This window comes from Branchiostoma belcheri, unplaced genomic scaffold, assembly GCF_001625305.1.
Source record: "Branchiostoma belcheri isolate BF01 breed outbred unplaced genomic scaffold, Haploidv18h27 scaffold25, whole genome shotgun sequence".
NCBI lineage: Eukaryota > Metazoa > Chordata > Leptocardii > Amphioxiformes > Branchiostomatidae > Branchiostoma > Branchiostoma belcheri.
The window spans coordinates 479,227-504,021 of NW_017803854.1; the positions used below are offsets into that span (position 1 = coordinate 479,227).

The 24,795-nt window shown below is 44.2% G+C and overlaps 2 protein-coding genes across 2 annotated transcripts in view; one reads left to right on the forward strand and one right to left on the reverse strand.

Annotated features, from left to right (window-relative positions):
* The first annotated feature begins 234 nt into the window (after positions 1-234).
* LOC109471351 (polycystic kidney disease protein 1-like 2) lies at positions 235-16,762 on the forward strand. The gene is given in 32 exon segments (XM_019770640.1): positions 235-612; positions 929-1,119; positions 1,121-1,245; positions 1,659-1,960; positions 3,330-3,605; positions 3,807-4,073; positions 4,193-4,336; positions 4,479-4,577; positions 4,967-5,025; positions 5,426-5,467; positions 5,945-6,038; positions 6,323-6,486; positions 6,835-7,083; positions 7,296-7,788; positions 8,274-8,410; positions 8,622-8,843; positions 9,187-9,351; positions 9,685-9,845; positions 10,051-10,229; positions 10,398-10,888; positions 11,113-11,188; positions 11,191-11,244; positions 11,537-11,611; positions 11,614-11,777; positions 11,900-12,074; positions 12,349-12,582; positions 12,585-13,025; positions 13,226-13,472; positions 13,707-13,984; positions 14,247-14,343; positions 14,628-15,797; positions 16,576-16,762. Coding segments are annotated over 32 exon segments (7,323 nt in total). The 5' UTR covers positions 235-347.
* A 2,665-nt stretch (positions 16,763-19,427) lies between these two features.
* Positions 19,428-24,795, reverse strand: part of LOC109471352 (atrial natriuretic peptide receptor 1-like) — a 24,805-nt gene continuing 19,437 nt past the window's right edge. The window contains exons 20-24 of the mRNA XM_019770641.1: positions 24,444-24,515; positions 23,734-23,932; positions 22,741-22,832; positions 20,651-20,727; positions 19,428-20,189 (exon numbers count right to left, since the gene is read on the reverse strand). Of these exons, the coding sequence (XP_019626200.1) occupies positions 20,129-20,189; positions 20,651-20,727; positions 22,741-22,832; positions 23,734-23,932; positions 24,444-24,515 (501 nt within the window). The 3' untranslated portion in view covers positions 19,428-20,128. The remainder of the gene's footprint in view (positions 20,190-20,650; positions 20,728-22,740; positions 22,833-23,733; positions 23,933-24,443; positions 24,516-24,795) is intronic.

Consider the following 24,795-nt stretch of genomic DNA (forward strand, 5'->3'; position numbering starts at 1 on the left):
CTATACCAGCTGGCAACCACGTCAACCAAACAATTGGGGTGGACAAGACTGTGGCGTAATTGAGAGTAAAGGACTGTGGCATGACATTGCATGTCACGAGTCCAAGCCATTCCTCTGTCAATTACAACCAGGTATGCTTTCTGAATACATACTTCATGGATGTTATTATGATTTCATGTTAGCTTCTGGCATATTTCGGTGTGTCTAAAATTCTCGTTCTCCCCACAGCGTGTCGGGTATCAGACTCCTACGTTCACGTCAGGGGAACCTGCTACAAGTACTTTGCTGAGACAAAGACGTACGATGAAGCCCAACAGACGTGTGCCGCGGACGGGGCGGTGTTAGCCATGCCGAAAGACAGCGCGACCAACTCTTTTCTCGCCGGTATGGGAACTGCTGGACGGTGGATTGGGCTTTCTGACGCCCAGATGGAAGGCCAGTGGGTATTTACGGACGGCCAAACCCTGCAGTCAGCGGTCTATTCTAACTGGAAACCAGGTCAACCAAACAATTATGGATCTGGAGAAGACTGTGGCGAAATAAAAATTGACGGACTCTGGAATGATGATGCATGTCACGAATCCAAGCCATTCATCTGTCAATTACAACCAGGTATGCTTTCAGTGTGTCTGACATTGTCGTTCTCTCCACAGTGTCCGATATCTGACTTTTTCATAACTTCTTTTGTGAAGTTACTTTCGATACAGGAATATTCTTTATCATTTGTAGTGCATTATGTTTTTTCAATGTGCTTAACAGTTTTGTCCACAAAGACTATAAGAGGAAAAATAGGTAACAAATTTAAAGGCAATTGTTCAGCCGATTTTGAATAGTTTGCCCCGTTCGATGATGTTCTTCCTGTACATTCACGGCACTGAGTTTGTCATCCACAAAACTGAGGTTACCGTGTGCTATTGATATTTTGCAGTTCCCCCAGTAGCTGTTTGGCCCTTGGACGCAAAGTATGGCGCATCAGACGCTACAGGAAACGGAAATGACGGGACAGCAACAGGAACCCAGTTAGCCCCTGGTCCGTACGGAAACGCAGACGGCGCTTTCCTGTTTTCGGGAGCTTCAAATTCGTACGTCCACATTCCAAACGATGGCCAGTTAGATGTGCAGGTACTCCTACACCATCCTGGCCCACATATATCCTACTGGGCAGGCCGGGCCAATCTTCCGCTACGCTGGGAATCCCACAGCCGTAGCTATTTGGCAGCAGGCTACATGTAACCTTGTAATGTGGTAAGTTAACTTACTGAATATTCACCTTAAAGAATGATAATTCTATTGTCCAGTTTTCTACTGCATTCTCCGGTTTCTCCTATATTCTCCCGCTTTGTCCTGTATTCTGTTGGTTTCTCCTGGTTTGTTTTGCAATTTCCGGTTTCTGGGTTTCTACTGTTTTTGACTGTATTCTCCTGCTTTCTCCTAGATTCTCCCGCTTTTTACTGTGTTCTCCCCCTCTCTACTTTATTTTTAACTGTGTAGCGCCATTTGCATATCGCATAGTCCTTACTTGCATAAATGGGAACCTTACATGCAGCGATGAATAGATTTTGTGTTCTCTTCCGTTTGGTTGACAATCAGAAGATGGCAGAGGCTTCCTGGACGAATGAAGTAGGATAATTAAGTAAGTAGGACACTTTCTGTTGTAGGCCGAATGGAAGAGATGGACAACCTGCACCTACCATCCAAGCTGCTGTGCTAGAACAGAACGCCTGGAACTTCGTGGGTGGAACCTACGACAATACCACAGGAGTGGGATCCATCTGGAAAAACGGCGAACGGGTCGGGCAGGCACAGGTCGGGTTCTCGTCAGTCGCAACCCAGTACGATGTCCGGGTGGCCAAGACAGACGGTAACAGTCAGATTTTCAAGGGTCGAATCGCCTGTCTTCAGCTGTACGACTATGCCTTGACAAGAGAGCAGATTGTAGCAGCCTGGAATGTGTGTAGAGGTGGGTCCAACGTCTATCTATCGAGTTTGAGTGTCGTAAGAAAAAGTACGTTGATAAGTATACCATGTTGTTAAATTCTCATCACATGTTACGGCCTGATCCGTAAATAGCTTAATCAGGTTGGTAAATCAATATAATTATAGTTATTTTTGTGTGTGTGCACAGCCTTATTTTTACGGACGTTTCAGAAGCGCCTTTGCTACCTTCATTATGCATGGTGATGTGCTTTATTTGTGTGTGACTTGTGATATTTTCATTCTGCAGGAGACAGTTCTTGTATCTTTTGTACTGAACATGTCATGGTCATGCTTTGTAAAGAAAGAATATACGGCGGGATATCCAAGAGCTTTGTTTCTGTAGGTAGATTGATAATGCGTAAGTAATTTGCTCTATGTTTCCTAAAAGTATTTTATATGTACTCATTGCAGACGAATGTGCAACAGAAAATGGAGGTGTGACCAGATCTGCACCGACCTCCTGGGAAGTTACACCTGTTCCTGCCGACAGGGTTTCGTGTTGATGGCAGATGACCATGGTTGTGAAGGTGGGGAGATTTATATGACAAGCAAAACAAGAACTTTTTTTCTCTCGCTTTTTTATAAGACTTCCAAACAATGGCAAGTTGAATGCTTTTGCAGACATTGACGAATGTGCGACAGACAGTGGAGGGTGTGACCAGATATGCACGAACGTCCTGGGAAGTTACAACTGTTCCTGCCGACGAGGATTCATGTTAAAGACAGACGGCCATAGTTGTGAAGGTGGGTAGATGTTGGATAGATCCATAGATAAATACAATTAAGGGGAGTCTTTGTATGTATAGGAGTAATAGACAGCAATGTTCTTGTCGGTTTTTCAAACATTGTCAAAATTTGACCTTCAACAGTTCGACAATGACTCCTTTATATTCTTCAGTGTGCGGCCACTGCCAGGGCGGGGACGTCAACTGTGACCCGATCTCGGGTGTGTGCTCGGCTGGGTGTCAGGCTGGGTGGAAAACCCAGCGCTGTACTCAAGGTACGTACGGTGTGCGGGCATAGCGCTGTACTGAAGGTATGGTGTACATGCATCAACATAGCGCTGACCTGAACGTAAGGTGTTCGGTATGTTGCACTATCAGGCAAATATTCGGGAAAGACTGCTTTAAAATTGGGGCGTTAAAGGTCGTTTATTTACTGTGCATTGCACTGGTCGAAAAGAGCTAGGGGAATTTCCCCGGTACCATGAACCTGTGGTAAATACAGTACATAGCTCCCGTCTTCTCTGTCATGACCAGTGGAAGATTAGCTCAACTGTTAGCTCAACGAGTCCATGTATCTATTAAGCTGGTTCGAGATCACTTGCACTTGCACTTGCACTTTTTCCGCAGCTGTGGACCCACCTGTAAACCTGGCCGTTACTGACGTCACGGAAGGAGGGTTCAATGTCACGTGGTCTCCATCCCGTGACCCTGACCTTCAGGGGTACCGTGTCGTGGTGCTGAGGCTGGACCTGACGACAGCTGTCAATCACAGCACGGACCGGGCGTCATGCATGGTGGCCGGGCTGTCATCGGAAACGGATTACGTCATCGAGGTGACGTCACTGGTCCTGTCGGAGGGTCGGAGGTCACGGAGCGAGGAGGCGATCATGCGCGCAGCCACTGGTATGAAGTTTTTGTTCCTCGTTCTTCCTATCCAGAGTTTTGCCTATCCGAGTAATAATGTTCGCGTATCTAAGAACGTAGATTTGCCCCAGGCACGGTTCTGGATTCGCGTGGACTATCTAAAACCGTTACTGAGCAAGGTTCTAAATAAAGCACGGTACGCGAAAGTTCAGGAAACTGATTTTGACCATGCATTTCCAGGAGCGCGTTCCTCCACAGACCTGCAGTTTGTTGAAGTGACCGACTTCATACTGGTCTTCACCTGGGTGCCTCCCGACGCGGCTGTGACCGGGTACCGCATCATGTACGGACAGGAAGAGGCGACGGAGCGGCTCACCCCCTCCCCGGGTCCCGGCGCTAGATCTGCCGTCATCACGGGGCTCCAGCCCGACACGATGTACAAGGTGGAGATCACTACAATCGGAGTTTACCGAGAGAGTTCTCCTCTAGTCGGACAGAACAGGACCGGTGAGTACACGGGTTGGTCTTCAACTAATCTCCAAGCAGATCATTTCGTGGCTGCGACATTGATAGAGCAGACGAATTAAGCAATATGGCTATAACACAGTCCCTCTTTTCCCTGCTAGCACCTATCCCGACAACTTCGAATCCTGCTACTACCACTCGGCGGACAAATCAGATGACTACCGTCCTTTCCACAAGCTCGTCCTCTTCAAGCACTCCGGCGAAGACGATGGAGTCTGCAGGAGACCAGATATCGTCTGACGACGGTAGGTGGTCATAAGCGATACTTTTAGATTTAGAAACCTCGTGCACCCAGAGTAAAATTAGCGCCCCTTAATGTGGCAAAGAACCTGAGAATTACCTGGCGGCATTACATACAGAGATTAATGTGTCAATCTGTTCTCTCAGATGACGCTGGAAGCGACAGTGATTACTCTTATGACAGTGATTACTATTATGACTCGGAGCCAGAACCGCCAATTCCTACAACAGAGCCCAACAAAGCTGGTAAGTTGGTGATTTATTCCAAAGACAATGGAGTCCTTCCTATCCGGGCTTTTTTTATATGTGCTCGTTTGATTAAGGTACAAAATGCGGAAAGGTAACACTTGCAAAGGAAACACTGAATGTTCATCTTCACATGGTCAAGTCCAGCAAACTGTTGCTCTGTTCATTCATATGCATGGTGACCAGCCCCTTTTAATCTGCCCTGCCAGTTGCTACACAATATAATCTAACAACACAACACAGGGTGCCGGCTGCACTAGCACCAGTTACCATGATGGTGATAGCCGTCTGTTCAAAGACTTTTTTTTAATCATTTCGAAGAAGAAGAGGAAACAAGCAACAAATATAGAAATAATAATATCCATTCTGCTTCCTTTTGTTCTGTACAGCAACAACGGCAACAAGCAGCAAATCACCGGATGACGTCAGGCAAACGTCATCATATCAGGTTTGCAGCTTTCACGAACAATTTACTTAGCTCATATCAGTAGATTTGCAGATATCGGTTACAAGATAAAACAGGCAATCTTGAGATTTACCAACACCCTGCGTGTATGTAAAACTAGATGCGTCTATGCGACTCAAAGAGCATCCAAATGCAACGATCTCAATCCCCGTTTAGCTCAACACTACCCTAAGAACAGTATCGATGATATTTGTGCAGCATGTGTCTCCACAAATTGTTAGGATATTCTTACAATCTTGTCTTGGTTAAGCCAGCTTTGAAGACTTTTTTTCATCGCTTTAAAAACATCTGAGTTCAACCTTCATAACCAACGATTTTCTTGCAAGCAATCACCTATATAGTTCTAATGGTGTGCTCATATCTGTTGTTCAAATTAATGAAGCCTGTAGAGGTGAAGACAACAGCTGCTGAGGAAAAGACAGAGGTAAGCATAAAGATCGTAATATTAATTCAGATGTAACAACTTTATCTATTTAACACTTAGATACGCGTCACCGATGTCAAATGCAAATCAACGCACATTCTGATAAAGAGCAGCAGAAGCCATATACAGGTCAATAAAGCCTAGAACAAGAATCCGCCCTTAAAGCCTATTACAACCAAAGGCTAGCTTAAAGAGTCATAATTACTCCCCACCCCACAAAAAATGAATAAAGGTACAGCAAGGGTCGTGTTGACGAGGTGTACGGGAATAGATCCTCATCCATGCTTTATCCTCATCTAAATAACATATGTAGCAAGAAGAAAAAGAAAACATATATACAGCTCCAGATAACAAAGAAATATAGAAATGATATAAAGCTTCAGATGATGAATAAATAACAAACGTAGTGAGTCAACACAAATTATGATTCAGTTCTGATTTTGTTGCGAATAATGATACCCCTATGGTCTTCAACAGGTGGATAAGGCGATGGACATTCTTCAGTCCATCACAAGCGCACTGGATGAGGTCGACATGTCCGACCCGGTAACTCTAGAGTCTGTGGGAGGATGTAAGTACAGAAAACACAAGTTAACTAGTTCTGGAGTCACAGAGAGAAGATTGACACCAGATGACGGTCTGACTCCTTTCTTTCTTACTTTACCAATAGATATCATACGAGCAAAGGGCGGACTGCATACGTACAAATACGGGACAACTTTTAGATTCAGATTTATGATGTTTTGCAGAAAAATCCATGTAACACAGCTTATGAGTAGTGCTATTGTGTATGGTTAGAGCAACGTCTTTTACACGTCTTGTTACTGTATAACAGAATTTCTCTTTCTTTCACAGCTCTATTAGAGTCCATCGCCGTCTTGCTTGAAGAACCAGAGGAAGATGCGGAAGAGAAGACGGGTGATGATGGGCTCAGTTCTGAACCCGTAGAGGACGAGAGTCTCTCTCCAGAGGAGCTCCTTCAAAACGCTGAACAAAAGAAACACGAGAATGAAGCTAAGGTAGAAATGCCATTACGCTTTGCTCAACACCCTTATTGTATAAACTCACCTGTGTTACACTTCTGCATCCTTGAACAGTTGACTATTGCTATTGACTTGTATGGACAGCTGTGAAATGTACTGACCAACATGTTCCAAGGGTATGCATATGAAAATGGTATCGTTGGAATTAGCTTTCCCTATGTTTTTCATATGGTGCTTAAGCATGCCCTTTCCCTTTAGCTAACTGTTAAATTGGTATATCATGTAGACTTTCAGATTACGGGAACCACTGTTATAGGAACAATAGATTATCATCATAGGTCATAACTGCAATGGCTGCATCAATTATCCTCATTTTACTTACAGAGAAGCAATCTTGTCGAGCAAAGCCTTTGGGTCCTGGAGAAGATGGAAAATGCCATGATCAAGACCCTAAAGCCTGGAGACCCACCTGTGTCGCTCACAAAAGGCGGAGTCACCCTGAGTGCTCAGAGGATTTTGGGCTCTGAGTTTGGGGGCCAGGTCGTGCAGACAGAGGAAGGAGGCTTCCAGCTTCCGTCTCAAGCCGCACTTTTCTCAGAATTCGGACATGCGCCGCGCAGTGTCACCGTGAAAGTAGGTGTCAGTGTCCTGCTCTAGTCATCAATGATCCCTTCTCTTCATTTCCAAAATGGAGGCAAAATTGGAGTAGTATCGTAACATCCACAGATTAATTAAATCAACTGAGGAATAGCCTTAGGTTTTAGCTAAATGTGTTTATGATCATGAACGTTCCATTCTGCATTATGATCATGCTAACCAGCATGAGTTTCATTCTTGTCTTTCAGATGAAGCAGTTTGAACAAAACCCGTTCACCTGGGGCTCCGGGGAACACCAGGTCCGGTCATCGGTCATGGAGCTGTCCCTTCAACAGGACAACAACGAAGTAATGACTTTCCGAAACCTCACAGAGGACTTCATCATCACTATTCCAGGCAATCCCAAAAATAAACCGGCGACAAAGATCATAACCATCCCTTCGGCCGGAAATAGAAGCGCCAGGTATCATTTCTACAACCTTACCGACAGGGCAGAGGGATTCCTGGTCACCATCATACCGTTAAACTTGAGTGTAGTGTACCGCGTGTCGGGTAGGCGCGGGGGCCGCCCTGACGACCAGAACTACGACATGTCCATGGAAACGTACGTTCTTCCCGAGCAGTGTTCCCTGGTGAAAACTCTGAGTGGCGATGAAGGCCACACGGACAAGATAAAGGCAACAATGTTCATCCAAGGGGAGGAGGATCCGGGAGAATACTACGTCAAAGTTCAGGTTCTAGGTCAGCGTTTTGATATGCCATTTGATGCTACAATGCATTAATGCTTTACATACTAGATAGAGAGAACCTGTTCGTACATATTGACAACGATACATGATGATTAACATATGTTTTGTTGTGAACAAAAACTATTTGCCTGACAACCTTAATGAATAATCATATAATTGGTTAAAAACCTAAAAACCGGGCCAAGACACCACCACAGTTAGATTTGTCGCCCATTCTAGTATTTTGTTTAATTTGAGTATTGGAACTTGTGTCATTATTTGTGAACTTATGAATTTGTGTCATTATTTGAACGAAAATCTAGGTCTGGTCCAAAGATAGTGTTTTCTACATTCAATATATTGACGACGTATTTTGTAATTGCCTTACTTTGTCAACAGTTACGACTGGAAATAAAACAATCGCTTCTGTAATCACACGTCTAATTTCTATGAATGCACACTTGAATACCATTTACTGGTGCTGTTGCCGTTTTTCAGGTCCAGTGACCGACTGTGGCGTCGAAAACAAGTCTGGCCCAGGGGATGACTTCTTTGCCTACGACATCAAGTGGGCCCGTCTGAGGTGTCTCTACTGGAACGAGACCCAGGAAGCCTGGAGGACAGACGGATGTGCGGTAAGTAACGTCAGAGTAACTGTTCTTCCTGTTGGTTCACATTTGGTCAATAGCACGAATAAAATTCACGACCGTCATATCTGGAGAAGTATAACCGCGAAAACAGTGACAATGAAAACACTGCGACCATTTCCGGGTTTGCTTTGATATTTAAGAATATAATGTGGCAAAATGCAATGATGACATAACATGTCCTTTGTCTCTCCCACAGATTAGCAGCCAGTCTAGTACCAACAGCACCGTCTGCCACTGTAACCATCTAACAGCGTTCGGGAGTGACTTCGCCACGCCGCCCAACGCCATTGACTTTGGGAAGTTGGACTTCAGCGATCTAGAAAACAACGGCGCGGTTTTCACAACCGTTTGGGTGGTGTTCTGTTTTTTCACGCTCGCAATGGTCGCTTTACAAGTCATGGAGAAATTCAAGAAGAAGGTACATTTACCCATTAATAAGATCTGCAAAAATCGATATATTCGTGAGCATTCCTTCGTGAGTATGTAGAGCAATTGTTATCCGTTAACATTCATGGTGAGCACTATTGTTTCTTAAGTTTACATTCACAGAACAGGGAACTGTATTGTTTTTGCTCATTGTCTTCTTCGTCTGTCAATGGTAACTGATGCAGTAGCAGACACCCTGCATACTGTAGCAAGTGGCAGGATAAAGTAAGAAGGGGTGGTCACCATATAGGCCATGTGAAGTTTAACATCATGTATTTACTCTGCAAGTGTTGCATTTCCAGTTCATAAACCTACATATGTTCTAACTCACGCAGCTGAACCGCTCCATTAAGTTATACGGCTTGCAGGACCGTCACCCGTACCGCCTCCACATCTGGACAGGCTCCGCTAAGCATGCTGGGACGGAGTCCACCGTTGCCTTCAAGCTGTTCGGTGATGCAGCATCCTCCGATCTGAAAGTGGTCAGCGGTGGAAAGGAGGTACGTGGCTATACTTATATATATATATTGTATCCAGAACTGTGCTTTACCAGAATCATGCTTAGGGACGGTTCTGGATAGTAGTAGTCCACTCGTATCCAGAAACGTGCCAAATCTACGTTATTGGATATCGGGAGACTATCCAGATGTCTAGAACCTCTAACCTTAACCCATTGAGGCATAGAAGTAGATAGATGCGGTCCTGGATACGGCAGTACCTTAATTGTCGCCTCTGTATGACTCCTTGACAAAATCACTTTCCAAATTTTAATCTTAAGTACCGAACACAACAAAGGGGTCTAATGACAGTCGTGATGTTTTATTGTTGTTTAGGTTTTTGCACGAGGCAGCCAGGTGACGCTGACCTTCAGCACAGCAGAACATCTGGGTACCGTGGAGCTGCTGCAGCTCATGCACGACAACAGTGGGGAGGGGAGCCGCGCGGCGTGGCACGTGGACCGAGCAGCCGTGCAGGATCTCACCACCGGGAAAATGTGAGTTTAGTCGAGCTTGCCGTTGCTTTCTAGTGGGTCGCTCAGCTGTTTGTTCCACTCCGTCCATGATTTATCCATATGTCCAGGCTTATCGGGATTTGGACGGGCTCCCTTCGTAGACAAGTTAGTTAGTTAGTTATGCCAGTCCACATGTTATCACAGTTTATTATATCTCCATCTGTTCATTTTAATTTCGTAACGACAGGTCCTACTTCTTCTGCGGGGAGTGGCTGGCAGCCGACCGCGGGGACAGGCAGGTCGTGAAGACCTTTCCTGTCGCCTCCGAGGAGGACTTGCGATCCTTCTGGTTCCTGTTCCCGGCAAGTCTGCGGACTATCCTGGTAGACGAACATCTCTTTCTGTCCGTCGTTACCATGCCTGAAGGTACAGTTTAATAGAGATGTAGGTTGTTTTGTAATGTGTAATGTGTGGTGCAATATCGAGATCTGCCTAGCCATCCACGAGTATAACCCTGCCTGCAGTGTATGTATACAAATAAAAACATACATATTTACGTTGTTTTAACTGTTCTACCTCACTTTTCCCTTGCAGGTAGCACGTTCACCCGAAGCGAGAGGCTTGGCTGCTGCCTGAGTCTACTCCTCATGTCCATGGTGTCCAGCGCCATGTGGCTGAGAGACGAAATAGAAACCCAGGTCGTGCAGGCCATCAACCTGGGTCCGTTCTCCTTCACCTTGAACGAAGTCTACACGGGAGCCATGTCCAGCATCACCTGCCTTCCCGTTGTCCTGGCGATAGTTCTGCTGTTCCAGTACAGCAGACCGAGCAGCAAGGGCGACAGCCGGGTCCGAGACATGGAGACGGGCGACCGACCCGAGGTAACCACGCAACAGAGACCAACCAAGGGCCTGCCACACTGGTGCAAGTACGTGGCCTGGGTGCTGGTGGTGCTGTCTTCCGTCGGGTCAGCTGCTTTCACCGTGCTATACAGCTTGGAGTGGGGCAAGGAGAAGTCAGAGAGGTGGCTGTCTGCGTACTTCACCACCTTTTTTGTGGACACCTTGTTCTCGCAGCCAATAAAGGTGGATAAATGATACATTAAGCCATCTAATATTTGTGTACATGTTAGTAAGAACCTTCAATAACAATAGTGTTAATATAGATAGCTTTAATCGTTTTTGCGATACCATACACATGGGTTTGTGAATTATTCTGTAAATTGACGAGTACGTCTTCTTGTATTACATGTGTGTCTGCCACAACTTAATGTGCAGATGAATTCAGATATAGCATTTTTATATCACAGATAATGCTGCTTGCCACCTTCTTTTCAACACTTCGAAAGACGCAGGCTATCAAGCAGATTTTCGAAGAGAAGCCAGAATTTTTTCACAAGAGGAGGAAGCTGTGTCTTCACGAATGAGGGCAGGTTTAGACTGTGAGTTTTCACACATCTCTCAGAGATGCAAAATGTAACACTTAATTACATTACAATAATGAGCTTAACCATGTCATTTTCTAAAACGTATATTCTAGGCATGGTGTTCCAAGTGGCATATCAAAGCGATGCGATGTGTAAGGGTTTGGCTAAAAGTAAATTAACTTCTAACACATATTTTGTTTACCCAGTCGCAAACTCATTATATCCAGACCCTGCTTTCAGAGAATATTTTGTTCTTTTATCATTTGTCACCAAGATTAAGTTTCTTTATTCCTTTTCTAATAAAAAGGCGTCGCATTTCGCAAGGAGAGAAAAATGGAAAGACTCTCAATGATGTCCCTTCTGAACGTCAAAGAAGCGAGAATGGGGAAGACAGGGACAGGAGATTTAGGGTCGTTCTTTGGGGCATCGTGTGGTATTGTTTGAGCCTTCTCCTCCTAGTCATAATCGCCGACGCGCAACACAAGACAACTCCGGCCTTCCACCAGACACAAAGCGCGACCAACAGCTTTGTGCAATCTCTAACCAAGGTACTTCCTCAGAGAATCATTCTAAATCATTAGAAGTTCCTATATATGTATGCGTAGAGATTGGGCAACTAAATAATGTATCAACAGACAAGTAAAAGGTACGATTCTTTATCAATCCACAGGTCAAAGGGGCCGCTTCGTTCTGGTCCTGGCTGAACGTGACCGCTCTGGAGAGCTTTTACCCGGACACGTCCTACAATGGCGGGCATCTCCACTGGCGGGAGAAAGGCTTCACGGCTGACGTGCAGTCGGTCCTGGTCTCCCCGCCAAATCTCATGCAATGCCGTGTAAAGCCAGGTCGGTGGAACCACCTTTCACAGGACATTCTAAGTCGACTGATCATACAACATGATCCTAACTTCCTTGTATAGTACCACAATTTTAGAGCAAACATAACGCGAAGAAAAAATGGCACAATTTACTAACGTGGCGATGTTTACAGAAAAATCTAGAGATGTTTTTTTAGATTTCGAGATTTCAGATTTGGATAGTTACCATAAAATCTCGAGACTTTTTGATCGCTAATGCAGAAATCCGACATGTCTTCTTATCCCTTCTCCTGCCATCCTAGGGCTCTGTACGGTACCTGTGGCAGTACAGCATGACTTTGAGGAATGCTCATCGGGGTATGACGAACACACAAAGGAGACCGGGACGTTTAGGAAGGGATGGGAAAGGGTCACGAATACGTCAGAGGTTGAACCAGGGGACACTGGCTGGAACTACCACCCCGGCGACTCCCTCAGTCTCCCCATCTACGGTGTAACGACACGATACTGGGGAGACGGCTTCGCTGTGCAGCTGGGAAATCTGCAGACGAGATGCGCAGCATCCTAGCCGAGCTGAGGGACGACGGCTGGATAGACAAGCGGACGAGAGTCATCTTCTTGGAAGTCATGCTCTACAACGGAAACCCGGACATGCTCACATCGCTGACGGCGGTGTTTGAATTCTCCGAGACGGCCGGAGTTTTCACCCAACACCACCTGCACACTTCCCGGTTTCATCAACAGCCGGGGACGATCGGGTACATCTACGTCCTGCTGGAAATCGTCTACGTCATCATTCTCCTCTACACGCTGTGGAAAGAGGTGAACGCTGCACGGGCAGCCGGCCTGGCCTACCTGAAGGACCTGTGGAACGTTGTGGAAATCTTCAACTTCTTCTTAGCATTCACTGTCATCGCCTTGTACGGCGTTAATAGAGGCTACAGTTCCAAGGCGCTGACGGCGATCCGAGATGGGGAAGGTGAGTTACTCATTCAGACGAAAATCTTTTACAACACAGAGATAAAAAACATCTCTTGAAGAGGAAAACCATCAAACTTGTTGTCAACGATGATACAATATGGTGATAAAATATCATTCCTTCATGTATAAACTCATTATTCGTGTTGTCTCGAAATGTCTTACCACTATAGTGTTCTCTTCTCTCATTTAAATATGTAGTTCTACATTCCCGATCGATGGTGAAGATGAACCTGGTGTACGGATGGTTCCTCTCCTTCCTGACGTTCGTCAGTATGTTGAAGCTCCTGCGGCTGCTGAGGTTCAACCCGTTCCTCGCCAAGCTGGCGTCCGTGTTCCGAGCGATGGCCGAGGAGTTCTTGGTCTTCATCATCTACTTCTTCATCATACTATCAGCATTCGGCGCCTATACCTACCTCACGTTTGGCCTTATTATGAAGGAGTACACGTAAGGAAACCTATGTAGCGCAGCCAATTGCGAATTATTTTGGAAGATCATAATTACATTAACGATAACTGAAAAGCGAGAAGTTGAATTTATGTAACCTTAGTGATAGTAAGTTTTCTTCTTTTGCATCTGTCAACTGTATTTGTTTATCATTTTTTGTTGTGACGTACTGTACTGTGTGGCAAAATGTACAATAAAGTCGTCATCCAATTGATCTTTATCTTATTTTTCCAGAACATTCACAAACTCCTTGTCCACATTATTCCAAATGTCTCTTGGATCCTTCAACTTCCACGAGCTGCAGGAGGCTAATCCAATTCTCGGCCCCATCTATTTCTTCGGGTTCGTTTGCATACAAATCCTTATTCTGATGAACGTCGCTACGGCCATCATCGACAGAGCCCTTCCCGATGTGCGGAATCACGTCATGCCTGAGGCGGACCAGGACTTCATCCGGGGTGTGTGGCAACGCTTCACGGCCTTCTTCGGCTTCGAAGAAGTACCTGTCACAGGTAGCGTGGTCTTAGCTCTCAAATAGACGTCTGACTCTCAACAAACAAACAAATAAACAAATCTTTTTCCTATCTTAGAGTCTTGGTTTTGTCTTGGCAGCTTAAAAGCGGGCTGTTAATCTCTTCGTCACATAAAGTTCTCGTCGCAAATATTGTAGTAAGCTGTAAATTTTGCATGCAACGACAAACTTACATCCTACAAAATATTGTTTCAACGGCGTTTGTTCCCTTGAAACGTATTGAGGTATTCCCATCGACTTAGGTGATGACGCAATGGACAAGCTTCATGACAGCATCACAGAAGTTGAGATTAAAGCCGAGAAACTGTGGCTGCAGAGAAAGACACTCTTTCACTGCAGGTAAGTACGAGATTTCTTTGAAGAAAGTGGTACTTGAGCGCAATGAGGTGTCGAAGATGTATGAGGTGGTCCTCTAGAATTTGGTACAATTGCACCTCGATGGTGATGATTTAGTTTTAGTATGTATTACACTGTAAGTAGAGTAAAGTGGAGTTGTTTTCTCCGGGTAGGAACCCTTGTTCCAGTCTAGGTCACTCCCCACTCCCACTGTCATGTTTCTGTTGATGGCCCAGAGCTAGCTCTTCATGACGAATATTTCACATATTCTTATGTCTGATGCACAGGGTGAAGGATGCGGACCTCCCCACAGAGCCCGAGTTTGTCCCGGCTGTCAAAGATGTTCCGGATGCTGCAGCAGTGGAACTCGGTGTGTCCAAGGCATCCCGCGCCCGCCGCCGCGTCACTGAGGTCCGTCCTGCCGCCCAAAACAACAGCACGGACGACGGATGTCGAGCGGAGGCATCAGTGGCGGTGGCATCAAGCTCCTGGTCAGAAGGACTGTCGGACAGCCATGACAGCCACCAAACCAAACAACAACAGGTTACTAAGCAACAGCATCACGCAGAGGCAAAAGCAGTGACGTCACCTCTCAATCAGCCTTCTAAACTGACAGACGAAAAGGTAACATCCAAGAGGCCGAAGCATCTCGAAAATCGCGTCAGAGAACGTCGGTTAGCTTTGGACATCCACACTACTGGGGGCAAGGCTGAAACCGCATCGAGCAAAGTATGGGTGCCAGGGCTCACGTTAACCATCTTTGACAGGAGGGTTCTGACAGTCGGTGAGATGCTGACGGACGATCACATCCAGGCCGCCCAGAAGCTGCTCCGCCGCCAGTACCCGGCACTCCAAGGCCTGGAGGAGCCCGCGGTGGGCCTCTGCGGGGACGGGTTTGCCAGAATGACGGGAAATGGGCTACAGATCCACAACAACAGAGCCCAGCACTGGGTTCTGTCGTCTCACACAGACGGACAGGTGTGTCTGTACGACAGCCTCGGCACCGCCATGACCACATCTCTGCAGATTCAGCTTTGCCAGGTTTACGCCGCGTTTGCTGACCGAGAGAGGCACGTGCTATCTGTAAAGAGACCGACCGTACAGAGGCAGACGAATGCTGTAGATTGTGGGCTGTTTGCCATCGCCTGGGCAGTGGACATCGCGGAGGGGCAAGATGTGTCCATAGTCGTGTATGATGACGAGAAAATGAGGAGCCATTTGGAGATGTGCTTCAAACAAGAGAAGCTCACACCATTCCCACGTCTGCACGGTTACATCGCGAGGGCCGGCCCAGCGAGGGTCGAACGCGTCTCGCTGGTTTGCCGCTGCGCACAGGGACAGGGCGAGCGTCTGGGAAGGATGGGGAGGTGCAAGGTGTGCCGCAGGATTCTACATGTCAGCTGCCTGCCGACCTGCCCTGCTGATGATGGCACGTTGTCATGCGGTGACTGCACCGTGTGAGGTCACATAATTCGTGCAATCATCGTTGGTATCGTAGAACTGAGGGCATTCTTTGGATGTGCCATGTCTTGTTTTGGACAAAGCTGTCTGAAATTTTTGTTTAGGTAGGTTCTGTTCAAGCAAATTTTAGAGACTGGTTGCCACTACACAGGGCCCAGATTTCTGACAGAGAGACACGTAACGGTCACAAACTGGACATTCCCACGACTAGAACAAAAAATATACCAGGACTCTTGTATTCCATATATGATCAATTACAATTTGCTCAACCAGCATGGACATATGTATAATTGGTACCAATGGTAATATTAGTTTTATACTTAGTTGATAATTTGCTCGTTCAATGATTTTAGCTATCTTGTCTGACCTGTGACCTCAACGTGTATGTAAATTTGTAGTCATATGTGTATATTTGTACTGTGGGTGTAATGTGTAAGTGTAATGAACCCTGGAAGATTAGCCCTAACGGGCTAAAGGGTATCGTAATAAACTGAAACTGACTTGGCAAGGAATCAGCACTGTAAATATATTGTACCAGTCTGTCTTTTGTAGCTTTTTCTGATATGAAATCTTAACTTGCATTATTTGTAAATATCTATAGCCACCTATATTATACAACTGCGTCTATTTTAAAACGACAATGTTTTAGCCACTTCAACTGTTTTTATCTAATTGAGAATTTTTTAGTACATGTAAATTCGATTTTTAAATTCAGTATCATTCACACTGCGAAAGCGAATAAAGTAATCTTGTGTCTTGTAAGCCTGCTTGAAGGTACCACGACAATCGTGCGACGTTCTACGACAATCGTGCGACGTTCTACGACAATCATGCGACGTTCTACGACAATCTTGCGACGTTCTACGACAATCATGCGACGTTCTACGACAATTATGCGACATTCTACGACAATCATGCGACGTTCTACGACGAAAGTGTCTCCTTCGCAGAGAAAAACTGATTGGACACGTGATGATACACAGGATTACCAAATACCTTGCCAATTTTGAACCTTATCCTTAAACATGTGTAATATTAACATGAAGGTCACCTGTTTAGTACAGTGTACATTATAATTAGTACCAGTTATTTCTAGATACATGTAATATATATCGTTGTTAGCATATTATATAAATTTATTTGGATGTACTTGTGTGTGTGTGTGTTTGTATGTGACTCATCAACCTTAGACATGTATTATCATTAATCGTGTTTGAATTGCCTTACCTTATTTTGAATTTTGAAGTTGCCATATTTTGAATTCATGACCGGTACTGAAAAATATGTGAATAATTTGATAAATTGACCATTCTATTTTAAACACGGCCATCTTAACCTTGTACCTTTACATTCAACCTGACCGAGACACGAGAAGAAGTTAAACATGTGTTGAGTAGTTTTACAGTTCATTCATAGATTCAGTACAAGCCCTACAAATAATGTATATTGTCACTACATGTCTTATACTTCTGAATGAGAATACTTGCACTTGGTCCAATTGAACATGAATGTAAAATAAAGGTTGTCATTATTATTGGCATGGCTGAATTATATCTGTGATGCGGAAAAATCGACTTCATGTTTCATGAATTTGGTTGAATAAAAAGAGAAGAATCCTCTCCACATGTTCTACAGTCTGGGATGATTCAGCAATGTGACCCAGCCAGCGTTGCCGTAGCAACAGTTGTAAACACGTGTCAATATGCATGGAGGGAGTGTAGTAAATATCTTCAAACTTTTATCACTACCTCCGGGTCTAAAAAAAGCTATCCACCCCTAATCTCTCTTTCTTCCTGTCTATCTTTCGGTCTATCTGTCTTTTATTCTTTCACAATAGAGTCGCTGACAGGGCATGTTGCAGCGTGTTTGAGAAACATCCTGCCAAAAACACTGCGACAAACGTGCCTAACGGAGCTTAAAAGTTAGAGATGAAATTTGAAATGACAGCATACTGATTTTTGGACGGCCAATTTAGATCTTGTTGTTGTGTCACCAGCGAGAGAGGCACCAAAAACATGGGGAAAATTGTTCCCTTCATTTTTCACATTCCCAAACACCGTTGTTATTGATAGGACCCGACCTTGGTGCTTAAAATATGGCAGCTTGATGCGCTTCCATACGAGCGCCACCTTGCTGAAGACGGTAGAAACGCAACGCACTCCGCTTCCTACCAAGGTTTCAACCTCTTTTTTCCCACCAATAGCCCATTGTGTTTCGTTCCGATTTCGCTAGATGGCGTGACTAAGTTTCTCTAGTTCTCTATTGACTGTAGGCTATTGTTAATGGCTAATGGTTTTTGTTTGTCATGTCGAGTTGACTCGAATTTGAAAAGCATACCTTTGTAAAGAAAGTATATTTGTATCCGTATAATCAAATCAACATGGCCTAAGAGGGCAATGCTTTAATGGGAAAATAATGGGTGGGCACCTGTGAAAGAGTGACAAGGACAGAAGTATACGTAATTCAGGCCATGGTGGTTGGGAAGCACACAACGCAACGACCATACACAGAAGTTGGCACACTGGACATCAAGGTCGAGGGGAGTCAGGTAGAGCAGGTCAGTCGGTTTACCTACTTAGGGACAACCTTCAGCAGCGACGGGACGACAGACTCTGAGCTCTCGAACCGCATACAGAAAGCCTCCGGAGCATTCAACCAGCTTGGGAAAATATGGAACAACAGGAACATTCTTGATGCAACCAAGTTGCGAATATACGAGGCTGCTGTTATTACAATCTTGACCTATGGGAGCGAAGTCTGGATTACCACTCAGGCACAGGTGAATAGACTGGAAACCTTCCATCAGAGATGTCTTCGGAGAATTCTGCACATAAAGTGGTTTCAGCATGTGACAAACAAGAGCGTGTTACAGAAGGCAAACACAGTGGAGATCGGAACACGCATAGCTAACAACAGACTAAGATGGCTAGGTCATTTGCTAAGAATGCCCGAAGAACGGCTGCCCAAGTTTCTCTTGGAATGGACTCCCAACTATGGGAAAAGATCTAGAGGAAGACCACGGAAGACATGGCTGGCATGTGTACTGGAAGATGCCAGGACGACCATGCAACAACCCAGTCTGACCCTAGAGGACCTGAAGACGATTGCCCACGACCGCCAAGTATGGCGCAGGACGCTGTGCAGACGGAGGGACGACTTTGACGCAGGCCACTCACAGAGATGAGGAGACCTACTCAAGTACAAGTACAAGTAAGTAAGTAATACGTAATTCATACCGTTATGGATCGAATTTTATTCGCAACATAACACATCATCAAATAACTTTAGACAGAGCTTTTCAGAGGCACATGTACATTGTAGTAGCTTCGCAAGGTACGTAATCTCAAATATAACAGAATATATATGTTTTGCTTTGACATATATTATAAACACCGATGAATATATAATAAGATAAGATAAGATAAGATAAGATAAGATAAGATAAGATAAGATAAGATAAGATAAGATAAGATAAGATAATGTAAAAAAAGAAATAATAAAATTAAAAAAATAAAAATTAAATAAATTCATGGACAAGTGACCTGTCGTTTTATAGCTATGATGCCACATCCACGAATTGTGATATCACTGAACACTTACATGTATATTTACCATTTACATGCCCGTAGCCGGGGGGGGGGTTGTCAACCTTAGATATATTATAATTTATATATAAAGTGTTAAGTGATAGCGATAGCTATATACGCGAATACGACCTCATATGAGACGTTCTCCTGAAGTGCTATGCACAATACTCTTCTTGGCCGCTCTTCTTGACTGGACATCGACAGTCCTACCAGACAGAAGAGACTAGTCTACTCTACTCTACTCTAATACATTACGGGTTTCGGGCAGATGCAGTACGTTCTGCCGGCGTACATGCTCCCTTAGGCCACACCAATTTAATTTGTTGCTTCTCGGATTTTTTCAGAAAAAAAGATGAAGCGAGTGGGCGAAAAAAAACTCCCCATGATAGCTAGCCATAAATGCTACGAAATGAGTCATGAAGTCAACATACCAGTCTGGTTTATAATTAAAACAACAGATTTTGAACTTTAAATGACACTAAGTTGCATTGGTACATCGAAAAACTTTAACAATTAGGAAGAAAGGGACTTTCCTCAACTGTAGGGCCCAAAACATGTCTTTTATTGAGCATCTTGCAGTTGATTCAGAACCTAAAACCTTATTTTTTTACAAATCAGAAAAAAATGGAATCCGAGAAGCAACAAATTAAATTGGTGTGGCCTTATCGCATGTTACACGCTGAACATGTTCAACACAACACGGAAGTGACGTCACACAACACGGAAGTGACGTGATGTCGTCAAGCGTTGAACGTGAACGTGACGGAAGACTTGGGCACGATCCCGCCGGCCACCAAGTCTCTGCAACGGGAAAACACGAGTGTAAGAAACAGGAGGAGCGAGTAGAAACAGATAAAAAAAACCTGATTCCGGGCCGGGGTTCGAACCCACGACCTCCCGAGCACCAGTTCAGACTTCGACGCTCTAACCACTCGGCTAAAGGTCTAGACCTTTCGTTTTTTTCGTATTTGTATTTCATAGAATCCGGCTAGTTATCACACGGATATGAAAATTCGTATTCGTATTCGTAAAATTTGTATATTCGTATTCGTATAAAATCCGGCTAGTTATCGCACGGATATGAAAATTCGTATTCGTAAAATTCGTATATTCGTATTCGTATAAAATCCGGCTAGTTATCACAAGGGCCGGAGCACCCGTATCGAACGATATTGCGGCCCAGGTACTCGTACATAACTCTATTTATCTGAACATAAATCTATTTATCTGAAAAGTTTCATCAAGGAAAGATCCTAACTTACTCGGGAGGAGACATGGGCAGTGGTTTGTGGAATCCCTGCTTGTGGACCAGCCAAAAGGTGTCCTGCATCCCCTTTCCCTGTAAGGTAAGTTAAAGGTTAGTTAAAGTTAATCTTAAAACCCTTGTCCTGCTGTGCGCAACAGATGTCGCGCGGCACATACAGTACCATCTATATAACACCCTGTATAGGTACGATTTGGGGGTATTTCTCGTGCAACGCATCACACCGCAGCGAAATGCATCGAATGCGGAAGTAACTATGCCACTGCAGGGCAAAAAAATTTGGGGGTCTATGATTTAATTAAGACATGAAATTATTGAAAAATATTGTGCCAGGAATGCCAGCAGGACAAGGGTTAACTCGTACTGAATGAACATTGCAGTACTGCTAATCACTTCCTCCCAAATTTCTCTTCCAGCCAGTATAATAGTCACGATTGCCAAACGATTTCCCAACAATTGCTGGGTTGCACATATATTGTATCTATATAACACCCTGTATAGGTACGATTTGGGGAATATTTCTCGCGCAACGCATCACACTATAATATTTTGCACAATTTTACAGTGGTGTATGTCAAAGGTGTGAATGGTATTCTTTGGACATATGTCCAAGGTATCTCCATACCAATTTTCAGGTCATTTGGATTTAATGTTGGGGCACAGGAGCCAAAAATGTACATTTTTGTCCGAAAATAGCAAAAAGCTTATCTTACACAATTAAAGTACTGTATGTCAAAAACGTGAATGATATTCTGTGGACATGTGCCCAAGGTATCCACATACCGAATTTCAGGTCTTTCGAATTTAATACCAGGGCTCCAGATCCCAAAATGTACATTTTTTCCTGTAAATGGCAAAAAAAAATTTTAACTCAGCCCAGCTGGCAAAAATGTGCAATAAAGGTCGTCATTCCTTCCTTCATTCATTAATGTGAATCAGTGTCTGTAATACTCTGACGTATTTCATGTGACATTGGCCCATGTACATGCAAGTCGATTTTGAATAAAACTCCGTGAACTGAAGTCAAAGTGGGTCCTAAGGCCAGTGAAGGCTAGTCTCCGTATCAGGGGGTTATATATACTCGTAGAACTGGGGACTTGGTGGTCTTCGGCTGTTTTATGTTTAGCCCAGTTCTAACGGGGGTAATTCAACCAGGCCAGCTATGTTGTCTATATGCAATCAGAGAATAGCACATAAAAGCTCCCAAAGACCATGAAGACCCCCAAAACCCCCAGTTTTTGGCATGCTATGGAGGCTAAGTGAAGGCCACTGTGTGTAATGGACTGGTCATCTGATTATAGCGAAGATCCCTGTCAGAAGATTACACCGTAAGGTCCAAGCCAGGTTATCAAGGTCTCATCTAACAATCTGCTTACGAGAGTACATTCCTTTGACATTGAAGTCACTTCAAACATGCAGAATGTTGTTACGATAGACCATGTGTAAGTTACGCAAACCTTAGCCGTAGCCGTAGCAGACCCACTCCTAACTATGGTTGGTGGGAGTTCGGCTAGCACAAATTCGTAAATGTGTGACTCCAGCATAGTTAAACATAGTTAAAATCCACCCCGCAACCATTAGCATGGTTGTATATGTCGGCGCCAATCTCCGTTTCTGTAGCAATGGGCCACACAATTGTGTCACTACACCACTGGTAGTGGTGTGTGTTCAACTCCCATATTCCGTCTCAAATGCTGAGTGCTATTAAAGCATTTTTTTAAGTCTTTGGTATGACTCGGCCGGGAATCGAACTCACGACCTAACGAATGCAAGGCGAGCACTCTACCCACTTGGCCATTGCACAGGTCATAAGACTCCAGCATAAGCCAGTGATTTATTTTTGATGTAATGCAAGAATGAATGTATAGCAGACAAACTATGTAATTATGTTTCAAAATGTTTCAAAAAGAGAGAAGAAAGGGCAACTAACAGTAGATGATAGGTAGTATATAGTATTGTTATAATGTATAAATTCCTAGCAATTAGCATTAGAATATAGCGTCCCAGTATGCACACTGCATGTCCTCTTGTGCATTTAGCCCATCTGGGCAAGAACATGCAATAAAGATTTATATCATTAAACCCTACCTTAATCTCCATCTGGCCGCGGTGCTCCACCTTAAACCCGCCCATCTCGTCCAGCGCACGCTTCAGCTCCGTACTGATGTGGATACGCAGGGCTGTAAGGTTGATATTCTGTTAGGCTTTCGTACTGATACACAGAAATAATAGAAAGGTTATTACAAATTCATTCCCTAGGGCTAATTGCAAGACTTTGAACGTAACCAAGTCATCCGGCAGCTCGCTGCAAGCACCCGAACCGGAACCAACACGTCTCCCTCGATGGATCCGCTGGGGAAGACGGATGCCCAAGTGTGTGGGTCTCAGATTCGCAACCTGTTATCCACCTTAAACAAACCCACGCGAAGGCCGCCGTGTTAACTGTGACCCTCACTCAGGTGTAGGGACTGACACGGTCATCCTACTCGGAAAATAATATGTATCTGTACATGAATCGAGCACTCTACCCACTTAGACAATTGCACCACAAAGAAAATATCGAAATTATAAAAAATGTACTAGCGTGGTAATTTTGTTCACCTCTCCCGTTTGACTCCATCCTTGACGCTGTGTTGACCGTGTCCCCGAATAGACAGTACCGCGCATGGACACACCCCCCCTCCCCGCTATTCAAAACAACGGGTTTTTGCGGCCGGTCCCACGTGCCTCTTAAATTTAGGGGTGCTTCTGAAATATTAAATTGACCGCGAAAACAGCTACGGCAAAAATAAAAATACGTGCATCTTCAAGGGCATGCCCGCAGACGACGTATAAAATAACATACCGATTAAACAAAGGGAACCCCGTGTTCTAGCTGCGAACACGAAAAAACGACTGACCACAATACTTCGTCTGGAGGTCATGACCTCCTTCACGGAGTAATACTAGTAATCAAGTTTGGCATAAGTAATTAAACAATACGGTGAACAAACTAGATGAATAGGTTTGGCTACAAGAAGATGAAAATATAACAAATCAATAAATCAATCAATAAGTACATCAAACAATATAACATTTTACCTCTCCCATTTGACTCCATCCTAGACGCTGTGTTGACCGTGTCCCCGAATAGACAGTACCGAGGCATGGACAGACCGACAACCCCCGCGGCGCAAGGTCCCGTATGTAGGCCGATGCGCAGAAGCAGCTGCGCAGACGGCAGGTGCCGAATGGTGAACTGCGCAGCCTCACTCAGCAGGTTCAGCGACATCGTGGCCACCTTGACAATCATTGACAATGAAAATATAGTAAATAATGTAACTATAGAAATAACGCATGACGATTAGGCCAGATTACTTTAAGATAGCTTGTCAGCATAGGTACACAGATATAACTTCTTTGGCACACTAGTACTGTTAATGTGTCTTAATTAAGTATATATATATATATTCTTTATTTTTTTAATATCTTTATTCACAAAATCACATAAACAATACACCATATCGCACTTGATACAGTACAAACTTAAAATGCGAAATTACAATAATGCCTAGTTATACAATTTACGACTATAGATACACAGCAATTGGTGGTCATGAGATTTGTACAGTAGATTTAAAACAAGGAGTGATTACAGAACTTATTAAACTACATTTTTACAGCACAGAGATGGGCGAATCAAAATGAAATATCGATAGTTAAGCCCTGTTATGACGGCTAGTTGGGCAGTCCTGGCTGTATAATTGTTTATACAGTTTAATAAATCAAATTAAATCGATATGCAAATTCACCTGATCCACGTGGTCCGGGTTCCTGTCGGGGATCCCCGATACGACCATGTAGGAGTCATTCACCGTCTCAACCTGGGGTGGAGAATGAATGAATGAATGAATGAATGAATGAATGAATGAATGAATGAATGAATGAATGAATGAATGAATGAATGAATGAATGAATGAATGAATGAATGAATGAATGAATGAATGAATGAATGAATGAATGAATGAATGAATGAATGAATCAAAAATATAATTAACTACACACACAACCATGTAGGAGTCATTCATCGTTTCAACGTGAGGTGCAAAAGAAAGGAAGGAATAAATGAACGAATCATATTATTTCAGATAATATCTGATAATA